At 52.1% G+C, this 15,523-nt stretch overlaps 1 protein-coding gene across 2 annotated transcripts in view; it reads right to left on the bottom strand.

Moving 5' to 3' along the window:
• Window positions 1-15,523, bottom strand: part of KDM4A (lysine demethylase 4A) — a 40,032-nt gene that overhangs the window by 4,004 nt on the left and 20,505 nt on the right. For both annotated transcript variants that reach the window (XM_045858749.1, XM_045858750.1), the window contains exons 12-19: window positions 11,635-11,755; window positions 7,757-7,938; window positions 6,073-6,277; window positions 5,545-5,621; window positions 4,794-4,849; window positions 3,004-3,112; window positions 2,504-2,689; window positions 288-458 (exon numbers count right to left, since the gene is read on the bottom strand). In XM_045858749.1, the coding sequence (XP_045714705.1) occupies window positions 288-458; window positions 2,504-2,689; window positions 3,004-3,112; window positions 4,794-4,849; window positions 5,545-5,621; window positions 6,073-6,277; window positions 7,757-7,938; window positions 11,635-11,755 (1,107 nt within the window). The remainder of the gene's footprint in view (window positions 1-287; window positions 459-2,503; window positions 2,690-3,003; window positions 3,113-4,793; window positions 4,850-5,544; window positions 5,622-6,072; window positions 6,278-7,756; window positions 7,939-11,634; window positions 11,756-15,523) is intronic.

Below are 15,523 nucleotides of genomic sequence, written 5' to 3'. Positions count from 1 at the left end.
CCCACATCACAATGCCTTCAGGGTAGTTTAGACCAAAGTACAGGCAGGTTTCAGAAAAATGCAGAAAACGCTGATTCCTGCAGCTTCTAGAGGACACACGGTGCCCTAGCAGCACACCATTTCATTTCCACATAGAGACCAGTACAAAGGCTTTTTGTTCTGGGACCAACTGGTGAAACTGTAGGCCTGGCCAGAAAAAAGGAGGCCCACAGCCAGTCTAAGTCTGCCAGCGAGACCTGGTCACACCCCAGCCCCAAACTGCCCAAGAAGCTCCTTCCAGAAGTTACCACTATGTCCTCAGGATAGAGATTGTCGCTGAAGGAGCCATCATCAAAATTGACTTCATAGAAGGTCTCAGTGGTGAGCCTGACCACCTCGCACTGGTAGAAGCGCCCGTTCTTGTGCTTGCTGATAACCTTCTGGCCCGCAGTGATGCTCTGCAGGGCTCCCTTGGCACGCTGGAAGAAACAGACTTGGGTCACTCCCACAGACAGGTCTGGCAGATGGGGCCCCAAATTAGTTGGTTCCTCCTTACCAGGGAAAGACAGCAAAGGGATGGAACAGTGAAAACGACTGAGGGATGGGAGCTGAAACACGTCTTTCCAGGTACCTACACCCCAGCCAGGATACTGGAAGAAACCAGCACCGTGTTTTCTTGAATAAATGTAGCTCCTTCCTAATTCCCAGTCCTCAGCTGTCCTCATACCACGCTGTCTTACCCCAAATTCCATGGACAGACTCTTGTGACTTCCCTGTTTCTTGCCAGGAACTGACCAGATAGCACCCAGTACCGCACACAACTGAGACACACATCAGACATTTGGCAGGTGGCCTGCGGCCAGGGGCCCCCACACGATGCCCCACAGATCTCAGCACCAGCTCTGCCCTCAAGGCTAGGGCACGAAGACTGAGTTTCCCTGGATGTCCTCGGCTACATGTGACAAATGCTTCTTCATTACAAGGGCCCTGCCATCTCTGGGACCCTCACATCACCCTTCTATTCTGAACGTGCTTTGATAGAAACAGGATCACAGGGCACCTGTGGCCTTGTGTCCGACTGTTGCTCCTCAAGCTGCTCCAGTGCTGCACTCCGGCCACGCGGCCCTCCCTGCTGTTCTGTAAGCAGTGTGTTCCTGCCCCAGGTTTCTGCACTGCTGTTCCCTCTACCTGAAATGCTATCCCCCAGTTATATGCATGCTGGCTCCCTCATATCCCAATGTCAACTTACTAACACTGCTGCTCAAGGCCTCCCCTTTCACTCCCCTTTTCCTGCCTTATCTTTATCCTTTGCTCTTCTCCCCACCTGATACACTATCAACTCACTTGTTTCCTGACATGTAGCAGATGCCCAACAAATATGTGGAAAATGAATTAATGAAAGAAACACTCAACAGAACCATTTCCTCACAGCTTCAGCAGTCTATGGCCACCCATTTAAGGATGTGAAGTGCAACACATTCACTATCTGTTCCATGACAAAACTTCTCGTTCCCTACCAGAGGCAGGACTCAATGCTGCCTCAAGCGTTTCCTCTTCCCGAGTCTCATGCTTACACAGACTATTTTCCCATCTTCCAAAGCCCCTAACCCACCCCCGACCAGCTCCCACACTCAGTAACATAGCTCTATGAAAAAGGTGACTCCAGTCAGCCAACAAGGACTTTTCCACCACCCCAAATGGTACAGGGAAAATGTTAAAAGTGACCCCAAAGCTCTGTCTATGTGTTCCCATTTCAGGCCTCCCATCTCCCTAGGTTAACCGGTCTCTCTGCCTTAAATTCTTATTCCTTCAATCCTTAAATCCACCAGAGTGGCATATCAAAACACTGGCACAGTTCTCATCTCGTGCAGTCCCGGCCTCCACCCCCTGGGGCTGCTTGCCCTGCAGGTGCCCTGCCCGCCAGGGTCCCAGAGCCGTTGTACGTGTTCATTTTTCTGAACCTGTTCTGTTTCTGAAGCCTTGAATGCCCTCATGCACACCATTCCTGCTTATCGTTCAGGACCCACTTCAAGTGCTACCTTCCGTGCAAACCCTTCCATAACTCCTCTAGCTAAAATCATGCGCAGCTTTCTCTGGGCTTCAACGTTTAGGGAAGTGCAAAATCTCCACCGTGTGGTGGTTAATGGCTAGCTGCTGGGAGCTCTCCCCATCAGTTCACGACATTCACAGAGCTTCTGTTACGTCCCTGACACCATGCTAAATAGGGACACTTAGATTAATGAAAAGATGAATCCTCAAGGAGCTGTATCTTGGAGGAGAGGCACATAAGGACAGCGATACCAGAAGGAGCCGACCACTGGCAGCTTGGTGTCGCTGGACTGGGAAGTTGCTGCCAGGCAGGGAGCAGCGACGAACGGGGCTGTCTCTCACTCCCGTGCTCATCAGCACTCTCCATGAAGCATAATGCTTGAGGAAATACTTGCTGACACAACAAACAAACAGCCTGCAGAGAAAATGATCCTGGAAACTGTTAAGAGGATTCCAGAATGGCACTCCCCCTCACCTCCAAGTTAGGAATCCTGTGCCGAAAGCAGGTAATGAAGACGACGAAAGGCCAGTCATCTGGCTGCATCATCACTCCTGCGGCCTGGGCACAGCTCACGTGGAAGGCGGTCGGGCAACGGCCATGGGAACACTGCACGCAGCAACCAGCAGCTCTTTTCCTCCGCTTCTTACAGAAGACACACTTCTACAACACGGGGGGGTAAGCCGGTGACTCCGGGAACCCACGGCACAGTCTCCTCTACCGTTCCCCTGCCCAAACGCAGGGCCAAACCCGCAGGAGTCCACCTCCGCCCCCAACAGGAGAGCACACAAACCCTCTCCGAATCTCCCATCTGATTACAGGCATCCTCATTAATGACTTTTAACCAGAGGGCGAGTGTCACAAACCCTGATGACAACCAAGGGGTGAAGGCTAGCCGCTGGGCCAAGCAGAAGTGGTACGAGACTTGTAAGCCAGGTAGTGATGCAGAGTTTGCGAGCCCATCTCGTCTTCCTTACCAGCTTGAAGCGGGGCAGAGGAATTTTGCTCACATCCACTGGACTTCTTTCTGCAATGTTGACAAACCTCGCTTCCAGAATTGCCACAGCACATGACACGTGGACCCATCTGCCAGAAAGTGAAAGCTGCCTCAGTCCTCTGTGTCTCTAGTGCCCTATGGCCTTCTTCTCTCAGAGGAACCACGGATGGCACTTCCTCCCTTACCCAACATGACCGCTGACCTCCACGAGCAAATCCCCGGGACCCAGGGAGGTATGATCCCCAGGGTCTCCACACTGAGTGTGTGCAAACAGGTCCCCACCACACTGCCCTGGTGTGGCGGGTGTGCACTTCTTAAAGCACTAACTCACTCACAGTCTGTTGCAAAATGAAAAGAGCTAATTGAGTGTGGCAGATTTCAGGGAATGAGAATAAATGAGAGCTCTACCTAGCCCTCTTTTACTTTAGGACCCAAGCGCTTCCTCAAAGTATCTCCAACTGTGCCCCCATCTGCCAATATCCATAGCTCTCCCCTGCAGGCCTCTGCCCAAACTGTTCTTCCCTCGGGCTGAAACCGCCTCTCCTTTCTGCCCCCCTCACCCACAGCAGTCTCGCTCTCTAAGATCTGACCCAGCACCCATGCACTCTTGATAGCCTGTTCAACGAACCCCCTCAGACAATTAGAGTAAGACCTGGACACTCCAGGAGGCTGTGGTGCCCCACGGTGAAAACAACTGAGATGGGGAAAGCAACTAAGGCCAAGCCAGCGGAAACCTCCGACGGGCAGTGTCGGGGCTACATGGAAGCTGTCTGCAGTACTCACAGGCCTATTACATGAGAGTGGGAACAGATCTGTTTTGCATGGCCCTACAAGGCAGAACAAGAATTATTAATTAAAAGCAGGAGCTCAAGCAGAGCCATTTCCACTCCAAATACAGAAGAACCTCAACGGCGCTATCTTGGAATTGTGAGGAACACGATGACCTCAAGTGATGTCAGCAAGTGCCTTTAAAGAAGCGGGAGCAGCACGCCCAGTGGCCATTTACCTGGAACAGCAGGCGGGGGCTGCCTGTGAGGCAGGAGGCCGGACAGGACTTTAGCTGGAAGCAGGATGCTGACCACTGGTTGCCCACCGACCTGTGAGCACCACACCCTGGACAGGCAGCTCTTCCAGGGCAAAAACCTGGCTCACCTTACGTTTCTACCTCAGATCAAGTAAGCCAAGGCCAAGCACAAAGACTCAGCTGGGGGGAAATGAGCTGCCCGACAGCTGAGAAGCCCAGCTCTGGGCTAAGATGCCCAGAAACTTCCGTAGGTTTGATTCAATAGCAAGTAGGCTTGGCTGAGCTCTTCTCAATGTCCTGCTGTCCTCCTCAATGACACTTGCCCTCACTCCAAACAGCAGGTCTAAGCCAGGGAGAGCTTGCCTGCAGAAAAGGCTCACTAGCCCACGGCTGCGGGCGTCTCTGCACCAGCCCCATCTGCAACAAGATAGCTCCCCTCACTTCCAGCCCTTCAAACCCCTGCACCATTACCCCTGACGGGATCCTCGAGAGCCCTTCTTAGCTCCTGCAAAAGGAGGACGTTACTTACATCTCTACCTCAGGGGAAGATAGACTTGGAGAGGACTGGGATTTCTTGGCTCCCCCTGGCATCCCATTTTTAAATTAGTCTTAGAGATGCTATGCCAGCTTCGAGCAATGTGCTTCCCAAAACCTCATCAGTCATTCTGACGATCAGCCGCTGCCCTGAGTGCCTCTGCACGCCGCTTCAGAAGTGCACATTCTGAGACGCTGCTCGGAAAACTCACCTGTCGTCATTTGCTCTCTGCAGGGCTCCTCCTCGTAATGAGCATAAACAGCAGTCCTGCCAAGACGGGAGGGGAGGAACGTGGTTACCACCAAGTCATTAACGACCCATCTGACTTCCTTTGGGCAACTGTGGCCTCCACACAAAAAAGGAGCCAAATGTCACATGGGCTTTGCCCACGCAGCCCCTGTAACCAGGACTCCCCTGGAAGAAGACGAGGAGGCCACTTGGGGCTTAAGTGCACCAAGTGTTCACCTGACTTAACATAATCCTCTTCACTGCTCCTGTAAATAACAACAGCTGGAAGCAAAGACACGAATGACATTCTGCTCAAACCAGAGGCATTGCAAGGCTCAGACAGCTTCCTATGTGGGGTACAGCCAGGTTTGGGGAGAGGTGGTGGAGGGAATGGAGAGAGAGCTACAAGATGGCCCACCTGAGCCCCGTTCTGGTGCTCCAGCCCAGGGGCTAAGCTCCCTAGAGGGGGCCATGGCTCGCCCACAGGAGGCCTCTACTTGGCCCTGACACCACGGAGTAAACACAGCTTCCAGACCCCACTCATGCCCTGCTGTGGGTGGGCAGTAACCACTCTCGGTGTCATGGTGATTGGTTCTGACAGTCCCTTTTCTCTGACCTCACTGTGCACCAGGCCCTCTGCTGACTGCTGGGGATATCAAGTCCACAGGAAACAGTCTAGCCCTGAGTGGACTCCAAGTCTGCAGAGACGAGGGTAGCAGTGTGGACGCACTCACCTCCTCCAGGGCGTTGGCTGAACAACGAGAACACATCCAGTCTTCAGAAGCCTTTGCAGGGGGCACCCCATAGCAACCTAACAAGGACACCAAGATGAGCAAATGAAACCCAGAGGCCACAGTCAGAGCGAAGATTTTCAACTCTTTTCCATGAGATACATCCCAAAGTTACAACCTAACCTTACAGAAATCCCTGAATTCTAGCATCAGGCACCCAGTGTTCAGCCTCAAAAAGTCAGAAACGTAGATTCACTGGTTCAAACACCTAGTGAGTAGTGAGGACTGATGCTGCCCTGGTATGTGAAACAAGAGGACAGCAAGGAGCTGGCTGTGAAATCATGGACCCTGGAGGCTCATGAAACTCAGTCTCAATCACGACCAACTCCCAAGAACACATGAGCTGCCTCTGCAGTGCGGGGCTGGGGAGGCCACGGGGAGGTTGCGGGGGAGGCCAGTGGAGGCGAGGACTTCAGATGAGAAGGCCACGCCCCCAGGACACAACTTGAAGGGGCGGTGACAGGCACTCACTGGCGTGGACCCGGACACTGCACTTCTTGCAGGAGACCAGAAGGCTGGTGCCATCCTCTTCCAGGTACGGGGTGCACAGGTTGATGTCCGTACTGCAGCCCGTCGAGGTGAAGCACATCTCTGGAATTAATGGCTTGGTCCTCTGCTTCTGGGAGGCTAAACCTGCAGCACTTCCACAGCTCTGACTCAGGCCTCCAAACTCAACCTGAGGAGAGAGAGAGAGAGCGCACACCTCAGTGCACACGCCCGTGCTCCCGGCTCTCCGCCTGCTCCGTCAGCAGGAAGCCGGCTCTCTGACTGACTGGCTCCCAGGGGCACAGCCGTTATCCCCGAGCTGCTAATTGAAGTTACCTCTAATGACTCAAATTCAATTTCTCACAGCAGCATCAAACAAAGGCCCCTAGGGGACAGACAGCCGAGGAAAGGGAGTGGAGTAAGAGGCAACTGGGATTTCAATCTTCCCAAACCAAGCGGTAATAAAATGCACTGAGATGTTAGCAAGGCTGCTGCTGTGGGCTGCCTATGTGCTGCTCCGCTCGGAGGCCTCCACGCAGGGAGACCATGCAGAGCAGGTGCTCCCAAGGGGCCAACACTGATCTCCTCATGTGGTCCCAGTCCACAGGTCACCTGAGCTGCAGCCAACCTGCGATTCCCGGCTCGGGGACCCTTCAGGAAGAATGTCATGTCCATGCACTTCTCTTGGCAAACATCCTGGCTACAAAAATCTGCTGGCTCTGCCACTGGATGGCACCATCACCCCCATTCCAAGGATGGCATTAGAAGCGTGTCAACCCTTGGCCTACACCACTCATAAAACTTGGAGGCCCGCTCGGTAGGTCTGCTGGACAGAACAGCCAGGCCTTGCCCTTCCCCTTACAGGCCAGGGCACATACAGTTCTTCAGTTTTTCTTTTTGTCAGTGGAAAGTAGTGAGTTTAGTCCAAAGCATGTTGGTCTGAGGTTCCATCCTTTGGCAAATACGAGCCTGGCGCCCTGCCAGGCTCCGTGGCAGCCATGCCACTTTTAACCACCATCAAAAGACTGATTGTCCAGCCTGGGCAAGTCCCGTCTGAGACCGAGCTGGTCGCCCGGGACATGCTGCTGTGGATCCCTTCCTGGCCTCCGAAAGCTAGGCTCAGAGAGACCCGTGACGGTGAAGCCACCAAATGCCCCAGGAGGGAGAGGGCACAGCTGATCTCAGCCTTTGCACGCTCCGCCCCCCGAGAGCCCTCTGCTCCTGCCCCTCCCAAGTTCCTTTCTACTACCGCTGACACCACTGTGGCGATGGGAAAGAAAGAGAACACTGGAGGACGTGGCCTGTCGTCTAAAATTCAGGCTGTAGTCGAGAAACACGCCATCCTCCAGGCTTCCTGGCCAGGACTGCAAACCACCTAGGAGGAATAAGCACTGACTAGAATGATGACAAAGAGCAGATTCCTTTGCAAACAGTGTGCGTGCCAACAGGCACAGGGTGTCCCTCGAGCCTAAGCCACATCTCCAAGGAAAACGCGCACTGCTGGGTTATCTGCCTGAGAAGCCTGACCTGTACACGTGCATGGGGCAGAGGACACCAAGACAACGTGCCTGTCCCAAGACAACCAGTGACAAATCGTGTACCCACAATTCAACTCTGCTTCCTTCTGACTGCTGGTCCTGGCCAAACAGCGGGGACAGAGCGGGCTCACCTGATGGTAAGTCTGAAAGATCATGCAGACAGAGCAGTGAGGTGCCTGCTGGGCCATGGTCTCATTGAATTCCTTTTCTGCCTCAAAGTTCGGGGGTCGGTTCTGCCACAGCTGGCTCAGGGGCTTGGCCCAGGCCTCTGTCTCCTCTGCCTCCTCCTCAGGGGTCAGCTGTTCAGATGCCTCTAGAGAAGGAAGCGGAGCACGAGTTAGCACACCCATGCCTCTGCCGGGGGAGCAGACGGGCTCTGCCAGGACTCCGGGTCCCAGGTCTGGACTACACCCGAGGTCCTTCAGGTGATAAACGCAAACTGCAGGAGTGATTTCCAATGAACCCTGTCGATACTTGGACGACGTTGTGGGAAGTCCTGCCAGCAGCCCCATCTCTGGCCAGAATGATTCATGGTCTCTACCTTCCTTGCTGCACATGTTCGGCCTGCGCTCCTCGCCCCTCACAGCTGCCAGCACTCAACCCCCCTGGCCCAAGGGCAGCAGCTTGGAACAGCGCCCAGAAGCCACGTTACGTGCTGCCTCCGCTACGTCAGCATGTTGAGTCCTGACCTTTTAAGTTTTCTCTTTTGTTGCACAAAGGGGAACAAGGATAAAAAAACAAGAGGGAAATAGCAAGGCTTAGAAGTCTTCACATCCCTGTCTTCAGTCAGAACTTTCCAGCTCCCTCTGGAAAGGTTAGAGGGATATCTGCCGTTTCTGGACAGGGCTCACCAACCCTCCCGGCTCTGCCTCGGAGGAAGGCGGAGGGTGTCCAAGATGCAGCCCTGTCCCAGCCACGGCACGTAACACCGAGTCTAGACCGGGGCTGGCACATGGGCCAAATCCAGCCCGCTCTGGGAGCCAGATTGCTTTTGCATTTTCAAAGGGTTGAGGGGAAAAAGGAACACGCGACAGAGATGTGTGGCCTACAGACCTGCACTATTCACTATCCGGCCCGCCACTCGCCCCCGGCCCACTAACGGGTCTGCATCTCCTCCTTACTCTGCACAGCAGAGCAGCTGCTTCAGGCCTCAGCACTGCCTGGGAGAGGGAATCGCCTCTGGGCACATCTTCCAATAAGAAAGGGACACACTACTGAATGGAAACAAAAAACTGCTCACCAAAGAAGATGGATTGGTAAAGGCGCACACTTTCCACTTCCCCCAAATCAGGGAGAGAAAACGGGCAGAGCCCACCTGCTCCCAGTAGAAACAAGGCCGAGAAAGTGAGGGAGACCCAGGACTCTAACGTTACAGGGAATGAGGGCAATCATGCAGAGGCAGTGGCAAACATCAAAATAAACTGATGCCCAGAGGGTTTCTCCAGATGCTCCCCCAAGTGAGGGCAGTATGAGAAATTACAATCGGGATGTCCCTCTTTGGCAAGAAAGAAAGGGCCCAAGAACAGAGCACCTGACAGGAGCCCAGCTCTGTGCCAGCCCCACCTGAGGCACCTCATGGGATCACTCCACCCGGACATGGGTGGGCACCAGCAACCCCCGGCTATAACCCTCCAGTGACCTTCTCAGTTCTCCCCAGACAGAGGTGCTTTCCAAGAGTCCCTGTAGACCCATGCGGAGCAGCCCAAGGAACACTCGGGTACACGCCTGCACTAGGGGCCCATCTATTTGTTCACTTCTGGCAGTTCCAGCTCTAAATATAAATAGCTATCCACTCTGCCTTTAAAGTCATGTTGAGTTTAAAGGGACCTGGCAGCTGCCGTGTACTGAGGGGTACCCCTGTGTAGTGAGGGTACCCCTGTGTAGTGAGGCCGATGAGGACAATGAAAACTGACCCCTACAAGCCCCAGCATCAGGCCTAGCCAGGAACCACGGTGCCAACCCAAGGCACAACCATTTCCTGCATCCCGGCCAAAATAAAAGTGACTAAGATGGGACCAAAGAAACAGAGCAGCCTCACAAGCAGGAGGAAAAACAGTGCACTGACATCTGCTCTGTTTACAAAGCCGTGAGTGGCCCAAAGTCACTCCCTCTGTGCACATAGTAAATGAAGAGAGGAAATGTTCACTCCATTATGTGAGAGCTGCAGAAGTCCAAAGTTTACCATTTACATACATAAAACCTCACTGAGCGGTGTAGTTGAGAAGTGCCATTTCACTGAATATGTTCTATACCTCAATCAATTTTATATCAATGTTATACCTCTATTTTAAGTGGGAGGAAGGGCACACTAGGCTAAAAGAGACTAAAAAAAACAAAACTTCAAAGAACTCCCAGATGGGTGACTTCAGTTTGGTTTGTACTGGTTTAAAGAAAAACTATAAAGCATATTTTGGGGATAAGCTAGGAAAATGAACCTGGACTGAAGACTGGACTACGCTATGGAATTTCTGCGTATTTTACCAGGTGTGGTAACAGTAGTGTTTACACAGGAGATAATCCTTCTTAGGAGAACATCAACGTATGTTCAATGAAGTGACTTATGACTACAACTCACTTTCAAATGATACAGCAGATATGTATGCAGTATGCATGCAAACAATGCAAACAAACAGTTCTGGCAAAATGGTAACAGCTGTTGAATACAGGAGGTGAGCACACAGTGTTTTTATTCTCTCAACTTTTCCACATTTGAAATTTTTGCATAAAACCTTTTTTTTAAAAAGTTGGGGGGCTGTGTATTATTACCTCAATTATATTACTGTATATAGACAGACATGTATATAATATAACATCAGACCAGAAATCAGTTAAGATCAACACTTTAAAATGTTCAGTGATCACCTTTACAGGGTAATTTGTTGTCCTCTTTGTAAATTTTCTGCTTTTCTGCAACTTTTGAGGGGGGAAAAGCATGAAGCTAGGCTGCTGCTACACAGAGAACCTGGGCTGGAGGAAGACCAGAGGGCTTCCTAAGACTCTGGCTCAAGGTCTGGTCTCATTCTAACTACAGGATCTCAAGACACTTCCCCACCCAACTCACCAGGATCCTCCTACCAAGGAGAACAGTGCGGATGGGCGCTGACATCAGATCAGAAAGGACGTGTGGGGCTGTGCAGCAGAGGCTGCTGAGGCTCTGGACCTTCCCACCCAGCCAACGGCGCCAGGAAGGACAGGACAGAGTAGGAAAGGGCCTGGCATCAGTCACCGAGAAAGGCTCATTGGCACTAACGTTACTGCGTCTCTGGGTCCCTGGCAGCACAGGAGACCCCGCGGCGCTGATGAGCTCCCGCAGCACACCTCTGGGCTCTCCACAGCCCTGCCTGCTCCCCGTCTCCTTCACAGGCTCCTCTTCCCCCTCCGTCCTCCTGACCCCAGCCTCTGCTCACTGCCCTCTGCCCCTCTCCCTGAGGGGCCGCACTCACGCCAAGAAAGGTACCAAAGACCACCTCTGCACCACTGCAAGTGCACACCCTCCAGACACTGAACAGAGGCTTCCAAACCCAACCACAGCTGGAAAGCAGCGAGGCACTCCGCTCGTGCCTCTCCCGCCCTCACACCCTCAGTTCCACATCCAACCGCCAATCCAGACGACTACCTCCCCCCGCCTGGATCACCGTCTCCTTTCTTTAGATCTGTCTGTCTGTGACTCTGCCCCTCCCGAGGGCACAGGCACATCTTGGTAGCCACACACTCAGCGCCAGGCTGATTCGGTGACAAAATCAGCTACCCTGAAAGATCGGCCTTATGCCTCCCAGAAAAAAAGGGAAGAACCTGCACGCCATTACCCTACGTAAGGAACATTCTAAGACTTTCAACATACAATGAAATCTGATAATAAATTAGGGATCAAATGACACCCTGCCCTCTGTATGGAGTATCTGGAAGAAGAGCTAAGCCAAAGGCCCACCCTCAGCCCTCAGCTTGGCCTCCTGGTGACCTGTCAGATCAAATCCTAGCTCCCCTGGTGAAGCCAGAAGACAACACTCACCATCATCGCTGACGCAATCCTGCAACACAAGCGGGTGGTGGCGGGGGAGCTTGCTTAAGGGCTGGCGCCGGCCCTTGGCCTTCTTATTCTCCTCCAGGGAAAACATGTATTCATCCGCAACCTGGGCAAATTGTAAGAAGAAATCAAATGGGTCTTGCCTCCACTGGGGGACACAGCAAAAGTTAGTCTTACAATGAAAACCAAAGAAAAGAGCAGGCACAGACACACACACACACACACACACACACACACACACACACACACGAAAACCAAACACAGAAAGAAACCACCACCTGTCTTAGAAAAACAAAGGGACAGTGCCTCGCTGCAAACTAGTCTAATCTAGGATTATGTAAACACTTTAGGGCAAAGTCTATGCCTCGTAAGTGTGTGCCCTGGCCTTCTCATAAACAGCCTGAAACAAATGTACCAAAAAGAAACCTACTCTGGCTTTAAGGGTGAGTCAAGTGCCTACCCCTAAATTCCCTGTCTTGAGACTATGTCTGAGAGCCCTAGAGAAACCCAGGGGCCCCTCTCCTTGGACCAGAAGACCAGCGGCACCTGCTATCACATGCCAGGCCGCTGGGTCATCTAGGACTGAAAGGCTGGGGGGCATTCAAAGGGGCGAGGAGCAGCTGACCCAGCAAAGGTCAACAGGCCTACTTCCCCTTATGCTCTGTTGAGACCTCAGCTCCAGCTCCCACCCCTTGTTCCTCTCCTCCAGGGGAGAACATCAGCCAGGACAGAGGGCACATCTCAAACTCTGGCCTGGCTGCAAAGGGAAAGGCTGGTTTAAGCCTGCGTTTACATAAAGTCAGAGCAAATGCAGTGAGGTTAAATAAGCACAGGATTGAGTCAGTAATACCACATTTTGAGAGTTTCCTTCTACTCCACACATTTAAAAACCTTTGTTATGCTAACATTAGGAGACACCCGGGGTTAAGCAGCACCCATTAAGCCAGGAAATGAGGCCTGGAAGAGGGCCACTTTGCAACCGTGAGGAACACCACGCCCTCAAGTGCTGCTGCGGGGAGGAGACAGCACTTCAGTGCTGCTGCGCGGTGCACCGGGCCTAGGGACCCCCCTGCAACATCACAGAACCCCAGAACTTAAGGACCACACTTGGAAGGTCAAGGAAAAAACAAATTCTGAGCAGGCCACATCCCCACAGAGCACAGCCTGCTGCGCTCCCAAACATAAATTTAGCCAACAAGTTTCAGCGTCCACTTGCCCGTTCACCTGACACACACTTGCAGAGATGGCTGAGCACAAAGGCCTGCCCGGGAAAGGCAGCAGGTGTAGAGCACTGATCTACTAGGGCGTGCGTGCGTGATCCCGCTCACAGGGGTGAGAGATGTGACTCAGTGAGCAGGAATGTGCTGGGAGAGCGAGGATGTCAGGAACCTCTTGTTACTCTAGTCCTCAAAGACTCGGATGATCACAGACTTGTAATCAGATCTGAACCAAACTGACTGGTGCCCGTGGTGTCCAAATATACATACATCTAAAAGCCCCTTGAGAGCCCCCACCAGAGTAAACAGGCAGGACTCTGCCTCCATTCCAACCAGAACAGCCTTGCTTTGATTTATATTTTTTAATGATTATGACTTTATTTAAACAAATGGTTCTTTGGCTAAAACAAACTGGGAAACCCATACTCACCGAATTTGATAGTGCTGTATAAAAATAAAAAATTCAGGGACATGTACCCAAATATATGCATACTTACTTAATGGATTACATATACTGAGGTACTTATTCACATTTTAAAACAAAAATAGACTGTAAGAGAATTTTTAAGTTCCATTATTTTATTTCTGCATCCCAGTAATGTTCTTGTATTTCCCACTTTCAAGAACACCTAGATGACAGGCCTACACCTAGCAGTGGCAGAGACTAGAGGTAAAGGGATGAGGATCAAGGAGCCAGAGGTAGTGGTTTGTACCGTGAGTCACCAAGGGAGAGATTAAGAGAACTCTTGTAGATGAAGAGAGAGCAGTAACAAGCCAAGTTAAACATGGTTCACATACGTGCCCATCTGTGGGTCCTTCATTTGCCCCAGAGGCTTAATAAATTCAGAACAGGGCATTCGGAGAAGAGGTCAGAGGAAGAACTACAGGTCTGGGTCTACTTCGCATGAGGTTCAGAATTAGAGTCACGGGGGGTGGATAAGATTATCAATGGAAGGCAAATTGAGTGAGACCAAGCCTTTCAGGTCCGAAGGCAGGAGAGGAAAAAAGGAGATCTGGAAGAAGATGGGTTAGACGTGTACAAGAAAGTGGGAGGGAAAGGCTTCCACGAGGGAAAATCCACAGGGACTAAGAACACAGAACTGCTGAGCAGGAAGTGGGACTTGCCAGGACTTTTTCTGAGTGAATTCCAGCAGACAGAGTAAGGAACTAAGGAGCAAATTCATCGTAGAGGCTATTTTTGAAAAGATGTAGGGAAAGAGTGAGATCCTGGCTTGAGAAGGAAATTTCCTCCGATCGTATTTTTGGACAGGGCTATGTGAGCATGGTTTCACAGGCAGAGGGGAAAGAAGCTGGTAAGAGAAATTCGGACCTGTGGTAAACAGAACAGTCCCCCAAGAGGGTCAGGCCTAATCCCTGTGATGTTAACATGACAAAGGATTGTCAAAGTCGCTAATTAGAGACTGAAAGAAGCGAGATAATCCTGGATTATCCTGACAGCCTGCACCTGGCCAACAATGGAAGAGTCAGTGTCAAAGTGCCAGGGGACTGGCCGGAAGGTGCAGCCTCTGAGGATGGAGGAGGGCGACGGGCCAGGGAAAGTGGGCTGCCTGCAGAAGCTGGGAAAGGCCAGGACGCGGCTCTCCGCCCAGCGCCCCCAGGAAGGACCCTGTGGATGCCTGGACTTGAGTAGTGAGGACCATTTCAGACATCTGAACTAACAACTAGAAGATGATAAACTTGTGTTGTTTTAAAACTTTAGGTTTGTGGTTAAGCAGCAACAGAATAAATATGTAGTAGGTGGTGACAGATCACTTTCGAGGTCCAAGTACTGGAGACAGCAGGGGGGTCAAGACCAAGAATCCCAGGGAGCTGCTTTGGGGAAGGAGGAAGATGCCTTTACTCACATCTGTGCATTCAGGGTGCTTCCTATACAACCAGCACGCAATGCAGAGAGAGGTGAGAGGTCATCCCTAACCTCGAGGGACTTATGACCCAGCCAGAGGGAGACTTGGCGCAGGAATCCAAAGCCCTTCCCACTACAATCACGCTGCCTCTGACTAAAGCGTCAAGCGTATTCAAATATTTCAAGATCTTCCCACCTTTTCTCATCCTCTGGCTCAATGCTCCTCCTGCTAAAGGCCATTCACACAGTTCCTCAGTGTTGCCTCTCCCTGCAGTGTGCGCCAGTTTCTAAATTCCCTCCGTATGTAGCAGAAACCCCAGTCCAACCAACTAGCTGTGGGGGAGCTCAGGCAAGCAGCGTCCCACTAGGGTAACGGGAGGCAGGGAGTGCTGCCCCCCAGGGCTCTTTGTGAGGATGGAGTGGGAGAGCGTGGCAGCTGGAGCTCAGACGCCCCAGTTCTCTGTGCCTCCTCTCACAGCACCCAGGGTCGAAGACAATGTTCCTGATGGGGCTTGTTCTGTATGGAGAAGAACAGGTGTCCTCCCCTTGTTTTGGGAATTCACTTTTTCGAAGCAACTCAAATTAACAAGAACTTCTGCAGCCAACACAGTGCTGTGGCTCAGTGTGCACTTAAATGAAAACTCCAAGGCTTTGGTGCTTCAGCAGTCAGTCAACCAAGGCGCTTTTACCAGGGCCCTTTACATAAGACAGTGGCACAGAAGCTGCATACCAAGAGGCCCAAATTACACCTTGGGGGATGGTTAAAGTGGAGTAGGGGGGCACGCACAAGGGT

Source organism: Phyllostomus hastatus, unplaced genomic scaffold, assembly GCF_019186645.2.
Source record: "Phyllostomus hastatus isolate PE091 unplaced genomic scaffold, TTU_PhHast_1.1 phas_scaffold_182, whole genome shotgun sequence".
NCBI lineage: Eukaryota > Metazoa > Chordata > Mammalia > Chiroptera > Phyllostomidae > Phyllostomus > Phyllostomus hastatus.
This window is presented reverse-complemented; position numbering and strand designations above follow the sequence as displayed.